This window comes from Nipponia nippon, unplaced genomic scaffold, assembly GCF_047370975.1.
Source record: "Nipponia nippon isolate SJK-2023a ecotype South Korea unplaced genomic scaffold, ASM4737097v1 scaffold_8, whole genome shotgun sequence".
Lineage (NCBI taxonomy): Eukaryota > Metazoa > Chordata > Aves > Pelecaniformes > Threskiornithidae > Nipponia > Nipponia nippon.
Genome location: NW_028262402.1, coordinates 4,459,671 through 4,487,064, shown reverse-complemented (window position 1 = coordinate 4,487,064; position 27,394 = coordinate 4,459,671). Strand labels below are relative to the sequence as shown.

General features: G+C 39.1%; 2 protein-coding genes across 4 annotated transcripts in view; one reads left to right on the top strand and one right to left on the bottom strand.

The window, feature by feature from the left end:
• Positions 1–731: 731 nt before the first annotated feature.
• Positions 732–27,371, top strand: LOC104013669 (uncharacterized). 2 transcript variants are annotated; one of them, XM_087742214.1, is made up of 16 exons: positions 732–899; positions 3,791–4,773; positions 5,866–6,070; positions 7,371–7,510; positions 8,874–9,008; positions 10,379–10,475; positions 10,722–10,784; positions 11,273–11,410; positions 11,817–11,930; positions 12,515–12,588; positions 12,858–12,968; positions 13,282–13,397; positions 14,260–14,398; positions 15,704–15,824; positions 19,344–19,431; positions 27,277–27,371. In XM_087742214.1, coding segments are annotated over exons 1-16 (2,691 nt in total). In that variant the 5' UTR covers positions 732–733; the 3' UTR covers positions 27,278–27,371. The 2 variants fall into 2 exon arrangements, with proteins under 2 accessions (XP_087598340.1, XP_087598339.1); XM_087742213.1 differs by lacking the exon at positions 27,277–27,371 and having other exon boundaries at positions 19,344–23,295.
• The window catches only part of TEK (TEK receptor tyrosine kinase), a 41,807-nt gene continuing 37,847 nt past the window's right edge, over positions 23,435–27,394 (bottom strand). For both annotated transcript variants that reach the window (XM_087742210.1, XM_087742212.1), the window contains 5 exons: positions 26,876–26,946; positions 26,254–26,294; positions 25,026–25,122; positions 24,442–24,541; positions 23,435–24,329 (listed from right to left, as the gene is read on the bottom strand). In XM_087742210.1, the coding sequence (XP_087598336.1) occupies positions 24,255–24,329; positions 24,442–24,541; positions 25,026–25,122; positions 26,254–26,294; positions 26,876–26,946 (384 nt within the window). In that variant the 3' untranslated portion in view covers positions 23,435–24,254. The remainder of the gene's footprint in view (positions 24,330–24,441; positions 24,542–25,025; positions 25,123–26,253; positions 26,295–26,875; positions 26,947–27,394) is intronic.

Sequence of the window (27,394 nt, the reverse complement as noted above, 5' to 3'; positions counted from 1 at the left end):
CCGCGTGCTACTCAACAGGCAGGCTCACCAAGCCCCCGAGGGAGAGGCCTCGAGGGAAGGCCCGCGCGTGCCTGCTCTGTTTTTACAGCTCCCGAGGCACTCGGCTCCCGGCCTCTGCTGCCGGCAGAGCACTGGGACCGATGGACCCATGAAGCCGACTCAGCCTGAGGTTTGCTCTCAGCGGTGGGCTGCGGGCCGCGCTGCTCGTTCCGGATGAGGCGGATCCAGTCATGACAGCCCACGGAGCCCGGGAGGCCTCTCAGTAGGCGGGTGTGAAGCAGCTGAACCGCACGGCGCCCCCGGCAGCCCCTTCCTTTTCCCTTAGCGGGTGCCCGGTGGAGACGGGACGCTCGCTCCTCACACCGCCACCGCAAACGCTGACTGACGCCTTCATCCCCTTCGCCGAGATATCTCCTCACGGGCTGGGTCCCCGCCGCGAGGGCTGCGGGCGGGCCTCGGGCCCCTCCGCCTTCGCCAGCTCCAGGCGCCAACGGCCGCGGACCCCGCCCTCTCCGGGCAAGGCGGCAGCGGCGCCCGCCCCTCCGCTTCCCCAACCCGCCACCCCCAGCGCCCAGCAGGGGCGGGGCCGTGGGCTGGGAGCCCCGCCCTCTCCGCGCCCCACCCCTCCGCTCCCATTGGGCGGCTGGGGCCGCGCGCCGCCGGCCTAGCGGTGAAGGGAGCGGCCGCGGGCTGAGGTGCTGCCTTCGCGCCTTCCCGCCGCCGGGGTTGGGTGATGCGCCCCTCCCGCTGCTTCGGGGACGGCCCCTGCCCCTTCCTCGGCCCCGCGGGCAGCGGCCGCCAGCGGCCGCGTTGCCGGTACCGGCACCGGCACGAGGCGTCATGCCGCGGGGAGCCGCCCTCAGCCGCCCCGCCGCCTGCCGCTGCCGGCCGTTCCCAGGGTGAGGATGGTGGGAAAGATGGCCCGGCCTGGCCCGGCCTGCCGCGCCTCCTCAGGGGCGGCGGGCGGGGGGACGGCAGCTGGGGGCTGCCGTGCTGAGGCAGCAGGGCCCCGCCAGCTCTGGGGGGACGGGGGAGAGCGTTCCGGGTGGCAACGCTGTTGTCGGAGGCGGCGGTGGCAGCTGCTGGGAGGCGCTGGGGTGCGGGCACGGCTGCGTTCCTGCCATCTGGGAATGAGCTGTCGTGCCGTGTGTGAGGCTGAAGAGTGAAATGGCACGATAGGAGGTCTTTACGGTCTTGTTCTGTCTTTGCTCTTAGAAGAAAACAAAATGTTAATTAAATACCCCCACCTTGGCAAGCAGTGGTGACAATACTAGGTTTGCAATATGAGCTGGTGTTTATGCCTGGGGTTAGGCTTCAGAAAGCTTGTCTCAGGAGGATTGCCTAAACCGCTGTGTGGAGTATCATAAAAGCTGATGACTTCTCTTTTTCTTGGTAGGAGGGTCTCACCTTTCCTTTGTGGTGTGTGGCCCTTAGCCGTTGTAATGAAGAGTGGCAGTTGTGATACGAATTGCTTTTAATCTTTGTAAGGCACTTGCCAGTGAATAACTGGCATTTTCTACTGAAACTTAAGCATGGCTCTCCCATGGTGCTCCACTTTTTTCTTAAGTGTGATGAGTAATAAGATTTGTAACTAGCTTTTTTGATGTTTGTCATGTTCCTCTTATGACCAAGTGTTTTCAGGCAACTGTAAGCTAGATCTCATTGGCAGAAATAGTAGTATGTTCAAACTGTTGGCAATAAAGCCAAATGGGTGTGAGAAGCGAGGGGCAGAGTACTAAAATGACTTTAAAATGGGAACCACAAAACTTATCGATACTAACAGCCTATGTTAATGAAAAAAGCAACCTGCTTCCAAAGTGGACTTGAAAAGCTTATAATTAAAAACAAGTAGCTGCTTTCTGATTACCTTGAGCTTGGGTTGGTCTCTTCCCCATTGTTTGCTGTGGGTTACATTGATAGTTTTAAGAGTTGATTGAGAAGTATGTAATCCAGGGAACCATCAAAGTGTCTCTTACTCTGTCATGTCTTTGTTTTTTAAGTAGATGCTACTGATTTTCACAGCTCAGGAGTGCCAAAACTTCAGTCACAGTGCAGGTTCTCACTCTGCATGTAGTCTCTTTCTTTGCAGCAGGAGCTGTCATTTCCACAATAAGTACCTGGGTTTTCACAGTTACCTGTGAACGGTAATGTTTTATTTCTTTCTCAAAGATTTCTGTGCTTGAGAGTAAAGAACTGCAGCCTGGAAAAAGTAGTGGGATAATTTGATGGTTACCAAGATCTGTGGCAGTCGGGGGGAAGAAAAAAAAAACCAGCATGGACTCAGTCCCTTCCGGACTTCCACTTGCTGATTTAGCAGGTAGCTAGCTGTGCAGCATGATGTGACTTGTCGAAGGCTGAGTCCATAGGTGTTTCCTTTCAGGTTACCAACATCCATCATTAAATGGCTTCTGCAATTTCTAGCAGGCTTGAAGCTTGAACCCTAGCAGGCTTGAAGCTTGAACCCTGAAGGTTTGCTCAAGCTCTAGTTAGTCAAATAATAATCCTATAACATGGATTACTACATAGTCTAAATGATATCTCTCCTGTATAAAAGATGGGGATACATTATCTCTGTCAGATTAGTTTTATTTCTGATAAGAACAGTTACCAGCTTATAGTGGCTCAGAGTATTTTTTTGAGGTAGACAGGTGTACTAGTTTTGGCTAGAATGGAGTAAGTTTTCTTTGTAGCTCTGTGTAGTGCTAAGTTTTGGGTTTCTGATGAAAACAATGCTGATAACACACCTATGTTTTAGTTATTGCTGAAGAGTGTTTGCATAGCCTCAAGGGCTTCTCTGTTTCTCACGCTGCCCTGCCAGCGAGTAGTCTGGGGGTAGGCAAGAAGTTGGGAAGGGACACAGCTGGGACAGCTGACCCAGGCTAACCAAAAGGATACTCCAAACCATATGATGGTTTGGCAATAAAAGCTGGGGAAAGAAGGAGAAAGGGGAGACGTTTGAAGTAATACTTAGGTACAATGAAGCCCCGCTTTCCTGGAAGTGGCTAAACATCTGCCTGCTGATGGGAAGTAGTGCATTAATTCCTTATTTTGCTTTGCTTGTGTGCACAGGTTTGCTCTACCTGTTTTCTTGCTTTTGCCCTTATGATTCTCTGCCCCATCCCACTGGGGAAGTGAGAGAGTGGCTGTGTGGGGCTCAGCTGCCAGGCAGGGTTAACCCATAACAAGTGAGGCTTTGTGGTATCACGCTGTTTTAGTGTGTTGTTATTGTGTTAATGCCAAAATGACTTGTTTTTTAGTAACCTGGAAAGGATCCCATTCACTAACAAAATGTGACTTTTATAAATATGCCTGGCTTGAAATGTTACTGGGTATGTGGGACAATGAGACTTGTAGTCCTGTGCATAATTAATAGAATAGATTATTTCTTTTTCCTCAGCTGAAATCTGTAGATTGCAGTTTAGGATGACTTAACTTAAGGTCATAGCTGTCATTCCTCAAAGAGAGGCAGATAATTTACAAAAACCCAAAAGGATTAAAATAGCAGTACATTCAGTCAAGAATGAAATTGAGGAACAGAAGGAACTCTCGCAGTACAGTCTTCCCAATTAAATGATTATAAACACTTTAACCCTTGGAAGTGATCTTAAGGTAAGATACTTTCTCCTAAGGAAACCGTTGTAGTGCATTTTTTAGCACACGCATGTCATGTTGTTTCAGTTTCCTGGTATACAAATAACGGCTGTTGTTTTTTAATTACAAGAATACATTGTTGATTATAGTTGTCCAGCAACTGTTCTTGAATATAATTTTCTCCAAAATTATTTTGCAGGTCTCTCTATCTTTTCTGTAACAAATGAGGATGAAAATGCTGAGCAGCAGTGTAAGCCAACAGAAGTATTTCCATGTGAAAATCAAGATGGGAATTCAAAGATGTCTTCATATAGGAGTAGACATTTATTCACAAAGAGGTCAAGAAACTCTTCCACAGTGAAACTTGAAATAAAACTTCAAGAATCTGATGATGAATGTGATCTTGTCATTGATGTGCCACCACAAGCTGTTAATAAAAAGCCAAGAAGAAGTAGGAACTATACAAGTGGGAACACGGACAAAGAACTGGCTGCTGTAATAGGTGCAGAAAACTTACATGATAGTGCTGGAGCAGACATTCTTGGGTGTACAGAAGAAAAATCAGAGAAAATTATCACTTTGCAGATGAATGGCAAAGGTTTAAATAAATCTGAAAAACTAGGCAATGTTTCTCCAAAAGCAAATGAGCCTAATGTAAATACTAATATATTGAAGGTTTTGGAGGAAAGAGATGCCCTTGCTTATACTGCAGAGAAACTTATATCTTCCACTGCTTCTATTGAGGCAGACATGCAGAAGGGAATTCTGAAGCAAGGGAATGCAGAAACCAATATACTGGTCGAAGCATTTGTTCAGGGGCATGCTACTAATGAAGACTGTGTGAGCAGTGGAAGAGTAACACAGTCTGTCTTGTGTACTGGTCACATGTCAAAAGATGAAACCACAATTGAAAGACCTTATAAGGAAATAATAAATACAGAGGAAAGCCAGAGCATAGAAGAAAATGGGGGTAATGATAGCCCAGAAGATACATGCCCATGTACAACTTCTTACTTAAACAAGAAAGAAAGTGAAGCAGGTCTGTGGAGTTCATCTACTGAGGAAGCAGAACCCAGTGGGGAGGACACAGGGCTCTCTGAATCAGATGATCCTTTAGAGGAGTGTCGGAGAATTTTTGATGAGTTTGAAAGAGAAGCACAGAAGAAGGATGCTGATAAGCAGGTATTTTGTTTCCCTGTCAGTGCTTGGAATTTTTTTTTTCAGTATACGAGTATGGGGTGTGATATATAATCAAGTTCAAATACTCTTTCAAAAATGTGTGTTAGTAAAGGTTAAATATTTGATCCTTCAACACTAGTAGACAAAGTCATAAGGAACACTTATGACTGTCTAGTTTGACAAAGAGTTATCTGTATTTTTCCTGAAGTAGAAAATTGCTCTGAACAGCTTCCTGCCTTGAGGTAGCCATTTTTACTTTTACTGTAATAAGCACAGTTTTAGAGGCAGTTGTGTATTCAGTAGTCTCCTGTTCTTGTAAACGAATGTAGCACTGTGCCTTAACTGTTCTGAATGTAAAATAACTGTGTAATACTGATAGAATTGTAATTTTCCTGGTGAGTTTTTTTGACTGAATATCCCGAAACATTGGAGTGAGCAAGTCATGAGGATATTACTGACGTCTAGAGCTTCATAACAGTTCGTCTGAATACTCTGTTCTTACTTTTAATATTGAAATTGCACACATGGCAAAATTTGATGTGAGTTGTAATCTTTAAATAAGCTGAAGGTCAACATAGCTTTATTTAATATCTGTAGACTCATGTTGAACTTCAGGTTGGCTGTCATGTAATCTAATTGTAAAAATATTTCGAAATTAATTACAACAATTGTCTCATCAACTCTTCTGTTGGAAGTTGTAGCAAATATTGTGATACTTAGAGTTGGTTCTTGATGCAGGTGAAGTAAGCTGCTGCCCAGGGCAGCTGAGGCTAATGAATATTGAAAAGTCAGTTTGGAGTGGAGGTTTGTACTATGAGATTACAGATACAGCGCTTGGAAACCCAAAGTGGCTGTTGCTTTCTCTGCTTTTACAGTGCTTTAGGTGGCAATGTTAATAGCAGGCATAATTCTTTAAGCCCACTCTACCACCCCGAGCTCTTTCAGCTTGCTGTTTTCCTTCCGGTACAGCATGCTGAGCTCTGAATCTGATAGCAAAATTCAGTTTTAAGAAGCAGTGTGTTAACTTTAACATCGTCTTCCTGTGATTTGGAACTGCTTGAATGGTAACTCTCATTTTGTGTATGTGCTTATCAGGTACATAAGAAAAATGCAATGGTGCCTTTCAAAGCATCTCCTTGGCAGCAGGGTCATGATGCAGAAATTCAGCAGGCACACTGGGAGGCAATGGAGTTTGCAGCTGCAATTCAAAGGGGACAAGCTTTTATTGCCACAACTTCTGAACAGGAGGCAACTACATCTGGATTGTCAGCTACTCAGTTTCAAAGCATTGGCTCAATGGGTATGACAGCTTGATCTGTAGCTTTGACAAACTAAACTTCGTTTTGCTTCAGTTAGGCATCACTTGAATATGTTCATTTTGTTGTGATGAATGCTAGCTGTGAATTGAATGATGGTGAGCACTTAGCTTGTGAAGATAGATGCCCTGTCCAACTACAAGGTTATATTTGAAGTCTTGGTAGCTGTAATGGAAAGGGGATAAGTACCTTGTGCTAAGTTCTTTGAATGTGTACAGTTTTGACCAAAACCCTGAAAAACACTTGTTTTGTTGAAAGTCTTTTGATACATGAGTTGAAAGGATAAAAAAAAAATCTGGTGAGTTTCCTTTTACTACTGATACCAACTGTTAGGTTTCTAGTCTGAAGCATTCAGACCATCTGATACAATTTGTTAAATCTTGTGAAAAATCATGTGTTCTTCCTTTAAATTCTCCTCCATATGTAAAAAATCCTGGAGTAGAAGTTATTTTCAGCATTTGATAGTAGTTAAACAGTGTTTCCCCTCCAGTTTTTCTACTGTCACTTTAAATATACGCTTACAAAATAAGCTACCTAGCAATTAAATTAATAAAATACTGCTTATTAGTTTCATTCATGTGTCTTTATTACACATGCTATAAAACATCTTCACATAAAATTGAGTCATTCTACCAGTGTATGCATTCTTTCTGAATAACAGTAAAATGGATTAGTGTATCTCATGGTGGACAGATGTGGCTTGCTGTGTAATAGGTGCTGATGCAAGTAAAGTTAAGCAGGATAACTGCAAGTCAAATGCTGATACCTTGGCTCCAGAATCTCATGACCAATTTTTATTTCTGAGATCTGTGTCTTTCCTGACTTTAAAAAAGCAAAGCAATACTTCAAGGTACTTACTGATTGCATTGGAAGATGAAGATCGAATGGTGGTTTTCCTTATTTTTTTTTCTTCTTTTTTTTTCTTGCTTTTTTGCAGGGGAGGGCAAAAGGACACAGAGGGCAGGGAAGTAGGTGTTTAAAAATCATAGCCATTGCAACCTGAAAATAGCTTTTAACTTGACTTGTGTGGCTGCTTTTTTCTAACATCTTCAAACTGATATATGATCTCAAAAATATGGGAGAACAAGTTGCATAAAATCTGTTGGCAGAAGTGAAGTCTTAATGTGTTTTCTGACATTCTAGGTTTGCTTCTGTGCATTAGTTTACTTTTCCCCTGCTTTAACAAAGGAGCTGTGAAATACCTGTGTTCCAGATTAATGTAATTTAAATAATAAAGCTTACCATTAGAGTTTAGATTCAGTCTGTATCTTCTGTGTGTTTCAGCCTCTTTGAATTTGCTTGAAGTTCAGCCTATTGAAACCAGCAGTGGGCAACTGCATATACTACTGGAAGGAAATGTAGCAACAATGCCCTGTGGACTTTCTATGAGTTCGTTCAAAAGGACTACTCTTGTGCCATGCAAGGTACTGTAGAGTTACTGCTGTGGAACTTGGATATGTGAATGGGAACAGAAGTGGGAAAACTGCAATTAATTTCAAACATTATTTTGTAATGTAAACCCAGTAATGTGACTTACCAGTATAGCTTTTTTAAAAAAATACTTTGTTTCCTGTGTGCTTTAATCAAGTTGCTATGCAAATTGTATTTTCATTTTCCTTGGTTGTATTAGCCAGCACTACACAAATGTAGGCAATTAAATACATAAACTGTTAATCAAAGTGGTTGTGATGGGAGAATTAAGAACTAGTTTGTTTTCAGTCAAGTCATGCTTGCATGTTGGTTATTTTCCCCTAAAATGTCCTTCCATGTATAGTGACAGATGATATCTGATGAAAGTCTTTATTTGGCTTCAGCAGAGGTACCCTTATAAATTAAAGGGCTTTCAAGGAACTTGTCAAAAAATTAATGCAGGTGTATTTTGGTTTGTTAGCACCAACTTTGCTTTGTAATTTTGAGTGGCAGAGTGTCATAAGGTTCTCTTCTCAGAAAAAGTACTCTCTAACCTTGCCTTTTTCTTTTTTTAAAGCAGAGGTCACTGAAAATTCCTGGGGTCAGATAAATTACAAGATCAGAGTTTTGCTTTCTGATTAAAAGTGTCAAATGTTATGGCTTCAGTCAGTTTGGTTATTGACATTTTTCTAGGATATGAAGTACTGATTCCTTCATGCTTCATATCTTCAGTATGTACCTTCTTGTTTCCTAAACAGAATACTGCATGCCCCAATAATGATGAGACTAGGTTGTGACAATGATACACATTGCCTTTGTTCCCTTAATGCAAAAATTGCCTTCTCCTTGGTAGTAACACATACATTTAAATGCTGCTCTTAAAAGATCTTCCTTGGTGAATAAATGTGGTATAGACATATTACTCCTTTTTTGATACATACAAATCATCTTTGTAACTGTTTGGACTTTTTTGGGTGTGACCATGTTTAACCTAACTTACTACCAGATTTTTGAATGTGATGATTTTAACTTATGTGCTTAATCTTAAAATAAGCACATTGTGGTAAACAAAAGCTCTGCATTGCATTGTCTAACAAAGGCTATAGGTTCCTAAAAATAAACTCTTTTTTATAGTCTACTTCATTGGGTCCTTAGTTTATGCTCTGAATGAAGTACTGACTGAAATAAAGGCCAGATGGAGAGCATGACTTAAATCATAACTGAACTGCAACTCCAGTTTTCTGAATAGCTATTCAGCAATATTTGATTTTTATTTATTTTCTCCAAGGATGGGCAAAAGAATGCCTGAGCTGGTTTTAGTTCCTTGGGATATTTGTTGCATATTGACCACATTAGTATGGGTTTTTTTTTTTTCAGGTTTCTACTCAGAAAAGGCTTTCCATTCCAGAATCAGGATCCAAAGTACCACTTGAGACAAGACAGCGATATGTCAGGGTTTTTTTTGCAGAATGCTTCAAAATTTGTGGCACAGTGAATGAAGCTATTGACAAGGTTTGTAATGTTTTATAGATCTTTAAGTTCCTCTTCTGAATTAAGTCAGTAGGTCTTATCTTGCACAAAGTGTTCATGGGGCTTTTTACTTGATTATTTTTTTAAGACAAATATTTCAGACTTTTCAGTAAGCAGAAGTTAAAATGTGCACAAGCTTGCTAGTGTTATCAATCAGTTTCAGTTTTCTTCAAGTAAAAACATTTGTCTGCGGCACTGCTAATTAGCTTCCAAAAAGACATGTTTTAGTATAAAAAAGGAAAAGTTTTTCTTTTGCAAATGCAAAATAAAAATCTTGTGAGTACTGGTGGCTTCCTGGAATGTAATAATGACTTTGAGATCGATTCAGGACAGGAGGAAAGCATGTTTAAAGAACAAGAATAAATCTCTCAATCATTTTGAGCCTTTGATCTTGTATTTACTGTTTACACCACACTAAGTGCTGCTCAAGCTTATAACCAATAGATATGGTCTGACAGGCACAAATATCCTGAGCTTAACCTTTATGTAATCTAAATTTCTTGTATGCTGGAAATCAAAGGACTTTATGGAGGTGTCCTGATAAGACTCTGTATGTGTATTTAATTATACGTTGAATGAAAGCTTGTAAAACATCAGATGTTACTACTCTGCCATTTACAGTGTCTTCTCTATATTATGCAGCATACCTTCATATGCCTGACTGTTCATTCTTACTAAGTAATGTTTCTTTTACCTTCACTTTAACTTCCTACTGTGTTATTTCTCAGCTTCATGAGTTCTCTGCTTTCTCTCTTCCTCTGCTTAATGGTTGTAACTTGTGAATTGTAGTTGCTGTAGTGATAGTTAGAAGGCACTGTTTATGCCTAAAATGAGCTTCTCTTTTGTTGACTACAGTGAAATAAAACCAGGGAAGAAGCATTTTTCTTTCCCCAGAAGATCAAGGAACATACTCCTTGTTCCAAGTGTGCTTCTTCATAGCTAAAAGGTTGTGGACCTTCCTTTCGCTTCTGTTTCTTATGACTTTACAGAAAGAAAATTAAGGAAACATTTCTTGAACTAAAAAAGTAATAATACCTCCTTTGAAGCAGGATCAGAAAAAGCTGTCTGTAGCCACAGGAATGATTACCCTAAGAGTATTCAAATTCCCACAAGGACTAGATTTAAATTCGGAGTTGGAGCACTGATTTCCCCCACAGATCTTTGCTTCATAAGTACTGAATTTGTCTTTCTCATCCATCTGACTTTGTGTCTCCTGTTGCACTTCAGATTTAGGACAGTACTTGCATGTGTATTTACCTCTAGGTTCATAATCAGATTCTAAATGGCAGTGCTTTTTATAGAACATACAGTATTCCACTAACACTCAGTCTCTTCTTTTTTTTTAAATATAGGCCCTGAGAGAAGAGCAATCTGTTTATGATCGTTGTGGCAGTAAAAAAATGTACCTGAATTTTGCTGTGAAGGCTCTCAAAAAGCTGAGAGATCATGGTAGTTTTGCTTTCAATGAAGACTTTTTTAAATGGGTTGTAAGTGTAGAAATTAGAACATCAGAGAATGTCTTAAAAGGATTATTTAGTTTAACTTCACTAAAGATATTTCTGCATATTTAAATGCTTTTGTAGAAATAGGTCACTGAAATAAATTGGTGTTTTGATTTATAAATATTTGCTTAGAATATTAACATGAAATCTAAAATTGAGAAGAAATGCTAAAAATATGTTTTCTTACATTCAGGGCAACTTAGTAACAGCAGATCTTCCAGTGGCGCTGGATCCATAAAGTCAGAGGAAGAGAAAGGTAAAGAAAGGGAAACGGAGGTGTCAGTTCTCCCCTTTAACCTATAAATGGCTTTATTTCAGCATGAAAATGTTGCTCTGTTTTTGGTCAAGCTTTATCTGTTAGCCACTGCAAAGGTTTCCAACACAATTCCCTATTTGTATCTGAAGGCTCATTCTTAAGGGGAAAACACTGAACTTTTGTTTGAAAAGAGCATGTTCTTTACTATTGCATGCCTAGCCTTTCTGGGATGGCTAGTGAATTAACATCCGTATTGTTTAGTGTCTTTGTTTTGAATAATGCTTCACCTCTAATAGTTTCTAATTGTTCTGAGGTGCAAGCATGTATTTTTTGCATGTAAACTATAGTGCACATCTTGTAATTTCAGTTTTGTTTTATTTTGGAAGTACTAGGATACTTAAGTGCTACTTAGATTTGTTCTAATATTGCTTAAGCTTTGGGTTTGTTTACTTTTAGGTTTTTGGTTGTGGTTTTTTTATCATTTACAGGTGGTGCTCTGTATGAACTTCTAAAAGGTTATCTTCTGACTGAGGAACAGTTGAATGAAAATAACTTCCCTCGACCAAATCCTGAAAAAAATGGTAGTGCTATGCTTACTGGGGTTGTAAAAAATGCTGGATATGATGGTAAGTGCCTACTAGGCTGCAACAAAATTGAATTTCAGTCAGTGGTTCACAGGACAGTAAAATACACGGCTATAAAACTATACATTACAGTAGTGTTCTGTATTTAGTGCCTGGACTACAAGTGAATTCTGAAGCTTTCACAACTAAACCATGAAGCTTCATAGGTCTTTTTTAATTTTTGTTTCAAGATAGTAATTGAAGAAGTTGCAGGTAAACCTGAATTTCTTATAGTGCTATAGAGGAACTTTTTTTTTTAATACATGGCTCGTCTTGGGAGGCTGCTTATGTATTGATACTCTGCTCTCTCAATTATTGTTCATGTAACTTATTTCGTACTTCAATTCAGCATTTTTTTTAACTTTATGGCAAGCCAGCTAGGAAATATAGTCTGTTATCATTTTTTTAGGTTTCAAAAGAGTGTGCTGTAGGTGTGGTGAAGTGTATGCTGTTACTTCTTCAGGAGGATATACACGTGAAGAAGAATGCAACTATCATTCTGGTAGAGTATTGGAACAAAAAGGTAGGTATCCTTGGCATTCAATCTTTGTGGAAACTGTTAAAAGTTGTTAAAAAAACTCAACAAAATCAGAGTATGAAACTTCTTTTGCACAAGGTTCAGCTGAGGTATATTCTGCTGTACTTTTGGGAATGTGGCTAGTTACTAAAGCCTGCTGAATATGCCATAACTTTAGGAAAGCTGATGTTAATAAAACCATGTGGGAAGAAGGTAGAAAAAGGTTGATTGTGTGGCCTTGCACTGACTTCTGAGTGAACCTTGTCATCTTTTCTGAGAGACGCCTTAAATACTCAAAAGCTACATTAAATGTTTCCCTCAGGGAGAACCTTCTAGAGCATACTATACAACTTTCTCCCATTCATTGGTATTTCTTCTTTTTGATGAGAACCTTTTCTCAGGAGGGAATGATGTACAGTTTGTCATCCTGGCATAGATGGGACCTGTAGGTGGGACTTGCTGCTTTCCATAGTGCAGTCTCAGGAGAAAATGGAAAATAAATTTGAGAGGAGGAGTGAGGGTACTGATTTGTTTTTGCCATTGCTAGTTGCTGCAAAAGCTGCTCAATTTTCAACTTTTCTTTTTGGCAGTTCCTGGTGGCATGGAAAAACACTATAGCTGTTGTGATAGAATTGTTGGGTCTGCTGGATGTCAGATTGCAAAGGTAGGAATAATGTTCTCAGAAGGTTTATGTAATGCAGTATCTCAGTTTTGCTTTCTGTGTTCTTTTGACTTAAAGCTGGGTCATAGCTTTTTGTGAACAGTTTGATATAAGCCTTTTGTGTTTAGTTACTAGCATTTAGTAAATTATATGGCAAATATTGACAAGAAGTATTATATATATGCTCCGAGTCCGTTAGAAACAAATTGTCTGGCAGTTTGGGTAAGATATATTAACAAACTTGCACTTAAATACTAATGGAAACTTTGCAGCTTCATGTTCATGATGGAAGAAGGGAGAAATTGGAAGGCTTCATGAAGACATTAATTAAATCACCACCTTTTGATGGAAACTATGGTGTATATGCTCTGGACTGCGAGACGGTATGAGCAACCTAAAAAGTTTGGTTCAGTTAATAAAAAACTGTATTGCTGTTTATGAAGCAATTTTCTAGCTGTGGTAGTTTGGAACTCATGTCTCCGAGATCTGCGGAACTCTGACGAGTCACTCTACATGACTAGACCTTCAGTCTGATGAGTCACTCTACGTGACTAGACCTTTAGTACTGAACATGCAGTGAGCAAAATCATTTGGATTTGTTGAGTTGGTAACCAGTTCTGCTTTCTGTACAGCTTACATTATGTAAGGAAACATCATTGCTGCATAAATTCTCGTTAAATTTACTTTTTTCTTCAGTGTTACACAACCCACGGCTTGGAACTAACTAGAGTGACAGTGGTCGATGCTAAGCTACAGGTTGTCTATGATACGTTTGTTAAACCAGATGGTAAAGTTGTAGACTACGATATAAGGTATGTGAATTAGTCTATAGTACTTCAGGATTAGACTTAATAAATTGGCAGATAACTATGTAAGAAGAAACATGCCTCTCTTAAATGTCTATTCCTAGTAACATAAATCAAAGACTTTCAATCAGGAATGAGGCTTTTGTTCTTATAGGCTCAATTAAGAAGGATTTTTCTCTTTGCCTAGTTCAATTTCTTTTTTCCACATTTGAAGACTTTTTCTCCCCTTCCTTCAAAAAAAAAAAATCAAGTTAAACTTCCCAGAACCTGCTAAATTCCCTAAGGGGATAGAAGCAAATGCAAATTTAATCTATAAATGTTGTCTCACAGAAAAGCAGTATAGTCATAAGCCATGCATTGAGGCCATCAGACTGTACAGCTTAACAATATTTGCCTGTATTTAGTGCAGAGCACTTGTATTTGGTCTTCCTCTTGGGTTTTGTCATTGAGACCTGGAAGACATATTTTCAATTCCTGTTAGTTCTTTGAAGTCCTGCAACTGCTTTGAGAAGAAACACAGGTTTTGAGCCTCACTATAAAAAACTTGGAGGAGGATCAACGTAATGTGTTCCTACTTCTTCAACAGCAATATTTGTTCAGAGCCCTGTCTTTCGTCCATGCTTAAAAAACAGCCTCAGTCACTTGTAGTGGTAGAGCTAGGTTAATATCCCCAAGCTTAGTTTATCTTACACTACCTACGTGAAAAGGAAGAGAATGAAAAAATCCCTTATGTTGACTTCAGCATTATGTGATTTTTAAAGCTGGCTAGTGTTAACTTGAGATGCTGGGGGACGACCATGGTAAACCTAGTTCTTCTAGATATTTCTTAGTGTCTCTGTTAATGAAGCTCTTCTAAATCTGTCTTTAGACTCTCTGGAGCCACAGAGGATGATCTGAAGAATACCACAACATCTCTTCGGGATGTACAGGCAATACTTCTAAACTTGTTCAGTGCAGATACAATTTTAATTGGACACAGCTTAGAAAATGGCTTATTTGCTCTCAAGGTAAAATAACCTGTTTGAAGCCAATTTTAAGAGGTGACTACTTGTGTTTACTGTGTTCTAATTAATTTCAAAAAAGGAAAAGAATGTTGCCTTTCAGCAGATCAACATGTATGAAAAAAAGAATGAAAGGTACTTGATTGTTAAATGATAGCAATAGTGAAGATAATACTACATTCAGAGAAGGAAGAGATGTATATATAAACAGTATGGTAAAGATTCTGACATTTGGGCTTCCTGCTTTGCTGTTCTGTGCTTCTAGCAACCACACATCACCACTGAATAATATTGTCTTTATTTCTGGGTTCACAGAAACCTAGAATTGTATGTTTTCTGATCTTGCTGAACTCATGCGGGCAAATGCATAAAAGGATGTGACAATTCAATTAATACTAAGGTATTGCTGTTAGAATCTCTGTAAACAATTGTGTGGCTGTCAGGTAATTATTTTAGGTACCAGACATGCATGGATTATGCTATTAAATATCAAAGGCAGCAATATCCCATAAGAAACAACCATCTGCTCAGGAAGGCTCCGGGGGATCTTATCAATGTATATAAATATTTGAAGGAAGGGTATGAACAAGACTGAGCCAGGCTGTTTCCTGTGGTGCCCAGTGCCAGGACAAGAGGCAGTAGGCACAGACTGCAACGCAGGTACTTCCCTCTGAACATCAGGAAACACTTTTTCATTGTGAGGGTGACCGAATGCTGTCACAGGTTGTCCAGAGAGGATGTGGAGTCTTCTATCTTGGAGATGCTCAAAAGCTATCTGGACATGTTTCTAGGCAACTGGCTCTAGGTGGACCTGCTTGAGCAGGGGGTTTGGACAAGATGACTTCCAGAGGTCCCATCCAACCTGAACTATTCTGTGATTATTACTAATGAAGGAATTAGAATTTAGCCTTGATAGGCTTCCCTGCTAGTGATATCTAAAGGCCAAAGCAAATGAGCAAATGAGACTTTGCAGTATGGTATTGGCTATCTAAAACCAAAATTAATCATGTTCACTGTATATATATATATATATATATACACACACAACTAGTGAACAAACGTCAACGCAGCATATGGAAATCACTGCGAAGCACAATTTTTCCACAGTTCTTGCTACACAGTTTGCCATTCTATAATGAATAGAGGAACACAGGACAGACGACATAGTGTTTAGGGCTCAAGGATTAGTTTGGGCATATTATTGAGAAAGGAAATGGTTTAGATGCTAGATGAGATTTCCTTAATAAATAAAGGAGGTGCAAGACTGTAACTGGATGTGTAATCATTACTGTGGCCTCTGCTCTTTTCCAGCTGATTCATGACAGAGTAGTGGACACGTCAATAGTTTTTCCTCATCGGCTAGGTTTGCCTCACAAAAGAGCACTTAGAAGTCTGATGGCTGACTACCTCAGGAGAATTTGTCAAGATGATGGTAAGAGCACAGGTTCTTATTAAGCAATTGGTATATTGCATCATGAAATGGGAGACAGGAATAACCCAGAGAACTGCAAAGATAATACAGTTGCTGTTATTTAAAGCTTTGTCTTGGATACCTTTACTTCAATAGTATAATAAATGCAGAGGGTATACCTGCAGGGTAGGATGGTTGGTGTTGTAGTTTAAGCCCGGCCAGCATTAAGCACCACACAGCCACCCACTTATTCCCCCCAGTACAGCTGGCTTGTTGAAGTGTTCACCATACAAAAGTGTTGCGGTTTTTCACTTGTAGAAGGGGCATTCTTAAAATTCTGAAGGTAGTGTGATGAGGCTAATATCTATTTCAAGATTCACATGCTTATTCAAGCTGATACAAGAGCTCTTCAGCTGGGGTTTTCAGTAGTAAAATTACAGTAAATTTCTTGGCTGGCTGTCAAAGACAAATCAATAAATATATTCTATGGTGTGTATGTAATACTTAAAAAACATTGCATTGAACAGATATATTTTTGCATTGACCACGCCATTTTAAATAACGGGTTTTAATCTGATCTTAGAACAAATTAAATTGAGTATCTAATCAACGGGCAGATTAATATTTGCTTTTATCAGTGAAGCCTTCTGGACAACAAATAACATTCTATTCTGCTAACATATCTTCATTGCCCAGGGAATACATAAATCCTCGCACTGAGCAAAGCTCGATGGCCTTTGATACCCAGTGGAGTAGCTGAATGCTGCATCTCAAAGCTTATAGTGTCCTGTGACTTCCTTTGCTCTGACGGTCTGATGCGCAGCAGTGTGTGGGGGATAAGGGCAATGTCAAAAGTTATTTCTACAGACTTTAAGATGGCTATCTCAAGTAGCCAAAACTCTGCCTTTAGCAGACTCTTCTGCTTAAGTTCAGATTTAATCATTCTTTGTTGATCACCACTGAGCTAAAATCCAAGCTTAACCTATAGAGCTAGGTAGCTGCCATTTCTAGAAAAAATGAAAAAAACCCAATGCATGACTTCCACTCCGTATATTTATGTTGGTTTGTGCTGCTGCTTTGTGCTAGTTTGTGTTAGTTTTGTGCTAGTACAAGACAAAGATAATAAACTTCGAGTCTGGATTTGCTTTTTTTGTAAACCTGGGGATTAGTAGAATGAAACACTTTTTGCTATCAGAAAGCAATAGGTCTGTGGTGATTTAGCTTGCTCTAAATCGAATTGATTTTTTGCTTTTTTTTTGACCATCTCAAACTGAAATTTGATTAGGAGTGCATTTTAAAGGGTCTCAACTCCAGGATTTTTGGTGTCCAAGCTACAAGAGCTGCAACTGCTGCGGTAGCTTGACTTACAGTATATACATCATATACTTGATTCGACTGAAAAATTGAAGGATACATAACAGAGCTAGATGACTATGGTTTCAATAATTGAGCCTTTTCAGACTACTTGAAAAACATGTCTCATACAGGTTGTACTTTCTTGAGCAGTTAAAAATAGCAGCAGCTGAAGGGTGGAATGGCAAGGCAGAGCACTACTTCACAGGTTGGAAAGCAAATGAGAATTGGAACTTTCTCTGACAAAAGATAGTAAGAGTAGAGGGGAATCTCAGAGGATCACCTCCATTTTCTTATCCAAATGACAAAATAGTTTCTATTTTATTATTGCCAACTGTTCTGTTTTATTTCTTAAAGTACATTTAGGAGGGGAGAAAACTAGAACCTGCAAGGTTATGACCAGCTGTCTTCTGATTCTTTACATAGTAGAGTCTACTATGTGGTATAAACTTCTCTGCCACAGATAAAAGTTATGACCCTTCTCCGTTAGCTTCCACAGCTCTTTATATGTCCAACCTAAATAGATATTGTGGGGATGGTTCTTAAATATACTGGTGAAAGCATTCATCTAACACACTAATGCTGTTGCATATGACTACCGTGACTGTATAAACTGTGTGTTCACTGAGAGGGAAGTATAGCTGCTTCCACACTTAAGGAGATACTAGACTGCTTTAAGCCAGTAGATATCTGAATTGCAACTACATGTGTGTAAATGTCTGAAGATCTTTGCTTCTGAGTCTAGGCTGTTACATATGAAAAATTATCTCAAATCACTGGCATTTAAGTTTTACAAGAGAAAGCTAGAAGCTTGTATTTTTACTATTGAGTCATCTTTTGTTGTGATAGCACTTAAGTCCTCTGCTTCTTTGGGGAATGGAACATCTCAATTAAATCTAAGAATTATTTTTCTCCCCAGTATCAACTTACTACATTGCTTTGGGCAGGGGAGAACACCACAGTTGTGGAATCAGTAGACAGAGCAGTGCTATAGTGCAAAGAAGTAATACCTTTTTCTTTTTGAGCCACTAGCTCAGAAACATAAATGGGGAGGGGATTTTGCCACCTTCAAATGAAAATGCTGAACTGTATGCTGTCAGATTTTTCTTCCACAACTTTTTTGGTTTCTGAATAACCAGCCCCTGCCCCAAAGCTGTTTATCTGAGATCTTCTGTACCTTTATTAAAACTTCTATACTCAAAGTGGTATCTTTGTTTAACATAACTTAAACCATACAGGATTTAGATTTCCCTTGATCAGCTCATATAGGATTTACTGAGGGACATATATTTAAATTGGTCAATGTGACAGTTTGTTCCTGTGTCAAATTTCTGTTTATGAAGATGATGGCTGAATATAGTAGGTCTATTCTCCACCTAATGTAAAGTTGCTAGGAAAGCCCCAACATGCAGCTCTGGCTTTCAGTAAGGAGTGCTCAGAACTTGCAGTAGTTAACTACCATTATCCTGGCAGCCAGCATTTTCTTCTGTTGACTCAGTGTTAGGAAGGGTATTCTGATGCCTACATTAAGTGCCAACTAATGAGAGGATTGTATGCATTTCTCGTTTGCATGACTACCACTATTTTCCAGCCAGGATGCATTTAAACCTTTCTACTGTACTTTCTGTAGTTATGGGAATTGTATAAAACCTGTGTGAATTTGCAAGTTGTTGATTTTTTAAGCTTTGACTAAATGTAATAAAAATGTATAACTGTATATAATTTAAATCCTTCATTCTGTTCAGATTTCGTGGAGCATTTCAGTAGATCAGGGCAAGTAGATTGTCCTTAATTAACCAAGGTAGAAATTTACCATCTAGTTGCAAAATCAACTTGTCATCTGTTACTCTTTCAACTTCTGGTTTGAAAGCACATGACTTGGAGAGGCTGGTTTTCCAAAGACAATTATGTTGGATAGTCTAGGTTACTAATCCAGGCTCCATTGGATATTGAAGCTGGAGGATGTGGTGAGAAACTGAATATTGCCAGACAGTACTGCACTGCTGGAAGCGTGTGGTTATTACCTTGAATCCTGGTAGCAAGAAGTTGGACCAAAAACTGTCTGAATACCAAGTGTTGTCTTAATATTCTTGACAATTGTTCAGGTTAATAAACCAAGCTACCATTCTTTTATAAAGAAATATATAATCTAACACTTCTAATTTTTTTTTTTTTGTTCTCCTCTAGTTGATGGTCATAATTCCAAGGAAGATGCAATTGCTTGTATGGAACTAATCCTTTGGAAGGTCAAGGAGGACAATAAAAGGCGAAAATGGTGATTATTGTGGCTTTGGAGGAACGAGATGGGGGGGGGGGGGGGAATCAACCACAGTTTGGCTCGCTGCTCTGTAGTGCTTCAGTACCAATTATTTTTCTGATGTAAAAAAGAGGACAATGGGAAAATCTAGTGGGGCAACTTGACTGCATCTACTTCTGAAGCTTAAGATGTACAGGAAAGAGAAAACACAAATGCACAAAATACAAGTAAGATGCACAGAGTAAATTCTTATGTTAAATAGCAAGCCCATGCTTTTTTTCTGGTCTGAGTATTATTTCTGTAATCACCCTTACTACTCTGTATAGCTGAAAAGTATAATTTGCATGGTGGTAGGAACATGACCTCTTTTGGAGCAGAATAAGATGGTCTCTTTTAAAAAAGTTGAGCCTGTAGGAGGCTTTTGAACTGTAAAACCAATAAACTTTGACTTATAAGGGTTCCCAAAAGGGAGAGTATTTCAAGAAGTAAATATGTTCACTGCTTCAGCTAAAATTGGACTATACTCCAAGACAGGGAGTTCCCTGTCTCCCACTTAAGATAGGATTCAGCCTTTAGAGAGGAGGATTTTAAAGTCTGTTGCCACCTATTTTTGTGTGAAGGACAGAAAGCAATGAAAATGTAAGAACGGGCCACATTTTTTGTACAACATTAGCTCTGAGCTGAAGTTATGCTTTGCACTGTTTTGTCAAAGGCAGCTGAGAGTGGTGAGGAAAAATTGTCTTGACTGAGGACCCTGTAAGAGAAGATCAGTAGTGTAAAGATCTCTCAGTTCTCACAGGCGTGCCCCAAAGAATGAGTACACTGCATGACTAAATCTGCATTGAAGGTTAAAAATCGCTGTAGCTGCTTCTTATGCATTTAGGTACCTGGGGGATGTGTCCTGTTCTGAGACACGAACAGGTGATAGCTGTACTTAGAAATAGCGTTCTGTATTTATTGTCCTGTATCTGCAGGATTTTTTTATAAAAAAAAAAAGCCGATTTTCCTTCACTCAAAAATCGTTAATACTTCTATATTAATAGAACAGTCCTGCATACAGGCCCTGCTACAGCTTGGAGAAGGGGCTTTGTCATGTTCTTTACAAATGGGATAGACTTGCTCATGGATGGTTCCATTAGTGAAGATTGCCTTTATTATTTGGCTTTGAGTAAATCTAAGGAAAGAGATAAATGTCTACTCTGTAGAACCTGTTCTACTTAGCACAGAAATGTGTGTTAGTCATCCAACAAGCTATTAGCAGTGATCAAAGTGGTAATTCTGAGGCTCTATAGGCCATCTAAGGAACCTCCATCATCTGACTTGTCTTCTTAACTTCTTGTAGTTGGGTACTGAATTATTAAAACCAAATGGATAAAATACTGTGTACAATAAGCAAAATAATTTTAGGTACTGTTTTGTAAAAATAGCAAAGGAAACAGTCTTCTGATGCTGGAAGTAATGAAATTTCACCAAAACTGAAAGGTGGTGTGAATATAGGTGCAGTTAATCATTGGAACAGTGTCTGAGTCATATCTCTGTCATCTCTCTGCTGCTGCCTGCCATAAGCATACTTTTCTCTTTCCCACATATATTTATGATATAGACTTAGCTACTGTAAAACCTGACCCAGCATCTTCAGGAGCTGGAAGCTTAGTTCATGTTTTGGAGATGTGAGAGGCTAGTGTGGTCTGGTTGGACCTCCACTGTTTTCAGAGGGACTTGCTGAAACTGTCGGCTCCTACTGTGGGAATATCACCACCTGTGTCATGTTGTGCTATTAAGTGAATATGTGAAAGAGCTCTGAAGTATTATAAGGAAACATTACACTAGGTTGGCTTGATTTGAGGATTTTGACTTACAGCCTGGAACAGTTTGGCTTGCTTTGTTCCAACTGTTGTTTAATCGGCATTTTCCTGTGTCTAACCAGTTGCCTTGCACGTGGGAATGGCTGACCAGTATGTGACTTGGGGAAAGGCAAAATGGTGTGTTGGGAGCAGGGAATGTAGTGTAGCAGCACAGGAAGGGAATTAGCAGCAAGAGGGAAAACTTGTGTTTGGCCACAGCTGAACTATGCCCTTGTAATTTAATTGCTTGTGCTGTTTATCTGGGCCTCTGCTTATTTTCTGCAGTTCCCTTCCCCCATCTTGCAGAGTTTACAGAATTGCAATATAGCTGGGATATCAGAGAATCACAGTGTACCTGCCATTCTGCGTGACATATTCCTCAAAGCATGGCCAACTCCACTTGTCTGAAACGCTTCATTTCTTTCCCAACCAGAAACTTGTGCTGAGTATGAGCTTGATAACTATGTGTGAGAATATGGGAAAACTGATGCTGTGGTTTCAAAAAACAACGTTGGGAACGGGTGATGATACTGTAAGCTTGTGCATAGATGTCAGCAGGTGTAAATAGGTGGAGGTATATAAAGAATGTTAGGATGTGGGGTATTGGAATAATGGAAAACTGTTGACACTGGTAGTGTTATGCTCTTGACAGCAAAGAAACAAATAGAAGACACTTGGGAAGGAGGGGACATGGGATCAGATGTATTGTGCTATGGAAGGCAGAACATACAACCTGCTAATGGTTAAGCTGAAAACCTTTGTAAGCCGCCTACTGCCATAAATCAGGCTTTCCAGCACTGGATAACAGACAGTAAAATCTACCTATTGAACCTGCGATACCCAGTGCATGTTGCAAGTATAGAAGCAATTAGTTTATCTGAGGCTCTGACAGAACTAGTGGACATTTTTAATAGCTGTAGTTCTGTGATGTATAGACTGAATAGAGACATCTCAAGCTGTGTATTGGAGCTATTCTTTTCTTTTGTCTATTTTTTAAAATGGCAATTTAAAAAAAAAAAAATCATTACAGCAGACTAGAAAGTTAATGCATGCCACAATGTTAAATGAAGATGTGAAGAACATTCATAAGGACACTTAAATGACCTTCAGCTAAATGTACAGTGAGGCTTGAGCACATAAAGTCCAGACAGTATTAAGACATATTGGGTTGATGAATGACTCTTACTTGGACCAATATGCCACATAGGGAAAGAATTAAAGTTTGCCACAGAAGAAGGGGTTCACATCGAGTAGCAGAATAGTCAATTGTGTCTGTTTGTTAGAGATGTGTGAGACAAGGAGCTGTTTTGGACCCATGAAAAATTCTGTACAGAAAGTGGAGCAGTTCCAGCAGAAGTTGTTAGCTAGCTTTGCCTGGCAGTGTAGAGAACACCCATGGAGGTCCATTCCTCACTTCATTGACATGTAGGAACCTGGTTGGACTGCAAAATGCTTCAAAAGTGCCCAGCCAAGTAGTCTTTTATGAAAAATATAGTTATATTTGTTTCTCTTTCCCATTTTGGAGTTGTTCCTTGGTCCAGTGAATCCATGCACTCTGTAAACTCGATTGTAGCACCTGTACTTACAGTGCAAGTTCTGCCTATCTCAAGGCCGCACAAGTAATCTCAGCACCCTTGTTTGTTGATATATTCCCTTTTAATAAGGCTCTTGGTGCTTCTTCTATTTGAGTCAGACTGGTGTAGGCCAGTAGTGTTACTCTAAACTCTGCTGTGATATCCCTGCCTTGTAACCAACCAAATACCCACCCACAAATTAAGTATGAGAAGGGGAAACCTTTTTTTCTTTCTCTCTCTAGCATCTTCCTCCAAGTCTTGGGGTGTGACCTGATCCACCCAGCTAGAAAGTCACTGTGGTCTGATGGTCAGTTATGAGCTGGTGAGTCACAGGGAGATGAAGGGAACATGTGTGTCAAAGCATGAGGTTAGCTGGTATGTGAAGTTTGAATAGGGTAAGTCCACACAATCGCATATGATTGATACAAGAAGCTCAGGCCAATCCTGCCTCTATTTGTCTAACCTAAGGACTAGAAGGTATTTCTGGCAGGCCAAATATCATTGTTTTGAAGCATTTCAGTATGGTATTTTTAAGAGGCCATACCACACTACAAAATGTTTAAGGGATAAAATAAGCAAAAGTAAGTAAGCCCTCCTTGTATATAATAGGTAGTAATTTATAATTATGCAGTGAAATTATTAAATGAAATACAAATTCAATAAGCCTCATGTATATCCAGGCTGATTGTAAAAATGTGTTTTACAATATGTAGTATGTTCCTCAGTCCTATGCTTAATGATAATTGCTGTATGGCTGCCTCCGATAGCATTAAACACTTCAAAACATATGCATATTTTGCATATAGGCAAACACTGACTGTTAAACTGGACAATGAAAGACCAATAACATGCCTTATATCTTACAAGTGTCAATAGAATTTTTGAACAGATTATTTCTACTAGCTCACATTTACACTCAAACAGGACCCTTAATAATTAATTATCCTTAGTGTATGTACTGGATTGACATTTGCTTGCAACTCCCATTGTCACACTGAGCTTAGCATTTTTGTTTGAATCACAATGAAATGTCTATGAAATACTGCTATAAGATACCGACTTTGCTATCAGTAGCTCCTGGAAAGTATCAAAAATATCTAAGATGGCAATATTTAATGCATTACAATAATTGTATACACTATATCTACATGACTAAGAAAAAAAAAAAAACCCTGCATATGAAACAGCAGATCTCATGGCTTCAGTCTATTCCTACTCTGAACAGTATATACACTTCTGCAGCCTGTGGAGGCAGAGGTTACTGTGTGATATACACATACATATCTGTAGTAAAACAGTATTACTGTATTATATACAGTTAAAGCTATACACAGTTCTACACAGCACATCACATTTTGGGCTCCAGCAGATTGAATTTTGGGTTTCTTCAATACATCATTCATGAATGAAGATTTCTCCTGTCTTAAGCAGCTTCTTCAGCGGAGCAATCAATGCCTGCATAAGTAAACTTCTCGTATAAGGTAGTATTCACATAGGTCTGGGAAGGAAATAAACAGAAAAAGTGTGATGCAGGGTGTGTTACCACAAGAATCCTAAACTATACTTGAAATTATTCATGGCCTAATTCTTTCCTAGGGATTCATTCTTACCTTCCTTTCTTCTAACATCCTATTCAGTGACACCAGTATCTGAGCAAATGATGGTCTTTCATATGGTTTCTCTCTCCAGCACTGTCTCATTAGGTCATACCTTTAAAAAAATCAAACACCAACATTTCACAGTTTAGATACATAGGTTAAAGCTACAAATTCATGTTTATTGAAAGATTATGCTCATTACATATTTCAAAGGAAAATGGATTTATACATAGATGGAGTTACATTTTCCACAGCTGGATGCTGTCTGAAAAGAATTTTCTTTTTCTCTGGAATAATTAAAAAGCTCTCTTTGAGCTAAAGCCCAGCCATGTTTTGTAAAGAACAGCATATCTGGCAGGAGCAGAGAGCCTGGGAAAGGGTTCATGGCAAGTGACAGTGCATGCTGGGTACAAAAGGACTTAAGTAATTATTTTCACTTGTGAACCCTTTTTAAAATGTCTGTGGTTTTTTTTTTAATGTATTTTTTATGTTTTCCTGAAAAAATGTTTGTTTTATTAGTTTCTTGTAGACATATATTTCCTATAGCAGATGTTGTGTTACTCTGTTTTGGTTTTTTTGCTGAGGCAGTTACTTACACTTCATCATCACAGTTGAGAGGCTTTTCCAGCCTGTACCCTTGAGGCAGTTTTTCATAGAGTTCTGCACATGTCATTCCACAATATGGTGTTCCACCTAAAGCAGAGTTTAACCATTGTCATGAACACAGGGAGTTTTTAATAAAAGAAAGTTTAATTTCATAGCACAAATGAAAAAGAATGACTGACTCAGTAGCAGGTAAATTAGTCTAACATTAGGGAATATTTTGCAGCTAAATTTTTGTTGTTAATGTTTCTATACTGCTTAATGCACAGTATTGAAGAGAAAAATAAAAGCGAGTATAAACTTTCATCATCTGTGGGGCTGACCTGAATTTCTCTACAACTCTGAGGGCCTGCATCTGATTGTATTTGAACTGTTTTTGTAATACCCTTGGTGGCAATAGGCAAGTTTTTCTTTCATTAGTATGGTATTAATAAGATCTGGTATGGACTCATGGAGCTATTACTGTCGAGCTGGTTTTGCCGCTTTTTGCAGATGTTTCATTGCTTAGACTCTTGATTTTCCACACTGGAGTGTGTTAGTTCTCATCCATATCTAACGCAAACCCATTTACTAAGGAAAGCTGCGAACAAATTAGAAAGCAGGAGTTCATCATTAGTCCAGCACACAATGTGCACCTCAGTCAGCGTGCATCTCTTGGCCAGCAGACCATGGAGCGCACTCAAAGGCAAATCATAAAGGCTATGTAACACAATCATTTTGAATGGTTTGAGGCTGCATCACATACATGATGAATAGAGGTGTGTGTGGAAATGAACTCTAAATTTTATTTGAAGATTAACGTTCAGAAATTTTCTTTGAGATACTTGGAGTATGAGATGTTTGCCCCTACCCCCATAGTCATTAAAATTTAAGTCTTGATTTAAAACTCAGGAAGGCTGAGGAAAAACCACCCATCAAACTCGAAACATATAGGATTAGGGCTATAAATTGTGTGATATGGTGGATTGTCTATTTAGACATGGCCTAGGTTTTATACTGCAATTAGAACATGGTCATTATGTTTTTTTCATTTAAAATGGTACCTGAATTGAAAATGTGACAATTGCATTTCCAAGCATACTGAAGCTAAATAAAATTCAGTAGAATGAAACAGAAAAAATTGAAATATGTTGCAAAGGAATAATTTTTTACAGACTGAGTGAATGAAGCTGTCTTGGCTCAGGTTGGTTTATTTGTGCAGTACAAAATTCAGATACTTACCTAAACTAACAATTTCCCATAATAGGACACCGTATGACCATCTGCAACAGAGGGATATTATGGAGTGCAACAAGAATGCAACAAGATATTTTAAAATGGTAGATAGTTTTGCTAGTATTCAGAGAACACAGAGAAGTGTGATTAATTCTTTTTTTTAATTGATTTTTGTTAAATGATAGGGTTCGTAGAATCAGAAAGGAGGAGTGAGATCTTTAGCAAAATTAATTCTCTGTGAGTCCATTGACCGCAGTCCTTTACTAGACTCTGAGCTCTCAGCAAATAGCGCTTTTACAGAATTGCTTTGCCAAATATGACTTCCAGTTTCCTGACTTAAATACCGAGTTCCTCTAATTCTCCCAGGGATTCATCAGGTTTCTGATTTCAGATGAGGAATATAGTTAAAATAGTGGCCCAAACACAATTAGCTTGTGAACACAGAACTTGTTCAGATACTGATGATGAAATAAAGTAATTTTTTTGTTGTGGGTTTTATTTTTGCTTCCATTGCTCACTCATGCTGACACAGCTACTGAGTTTTTTGAGTTAAGAGTGGATGTCAAACTTTCTTTGACATCAGAAAGTATTTCTTTATTTAAAAAAGACCACTTGAAAACATACTTACACATCACTATTTGTGGTATAAACACTGTAATTCAAAGATTCAATTGCCATCCATCTCACTGGAAGCCGTCCCTGAAAATTATTTAATGAAATTTTATTTGTCGGAGGTTGGAATAACAATATTGCAGTTTATACCCCAACAATTGTTCTGTGTGTTATCTTAATGAAAACTAAGGCAAGTAAGCTTAATCAAGTAAATAAATTTATTTAAGTTGTGCATTTACTGTTCAAAGGGACAGTTCACACTAAAGATAATAGAAAATTTGTTCAACCAGCATCAAACTGGGAATAATTCCTGAGTGATGACTTATGATACCTTTAACCAATCCTGTTCCCTTGACCACCCGGTGTTACTCCTGGTCTATGACTATGTGATGCTTATTACATATCTTCCTCTTTCAGATCTTCCAAAGCATTAGCTTTGGACAACTGTTTTTTCAGCTCACAGATCCTGACGTGCCTCTGCTTACCATCTTGCTAGCTTTGGCCTCGTTCAATAGAATTAGACCAGCTTGCCTCA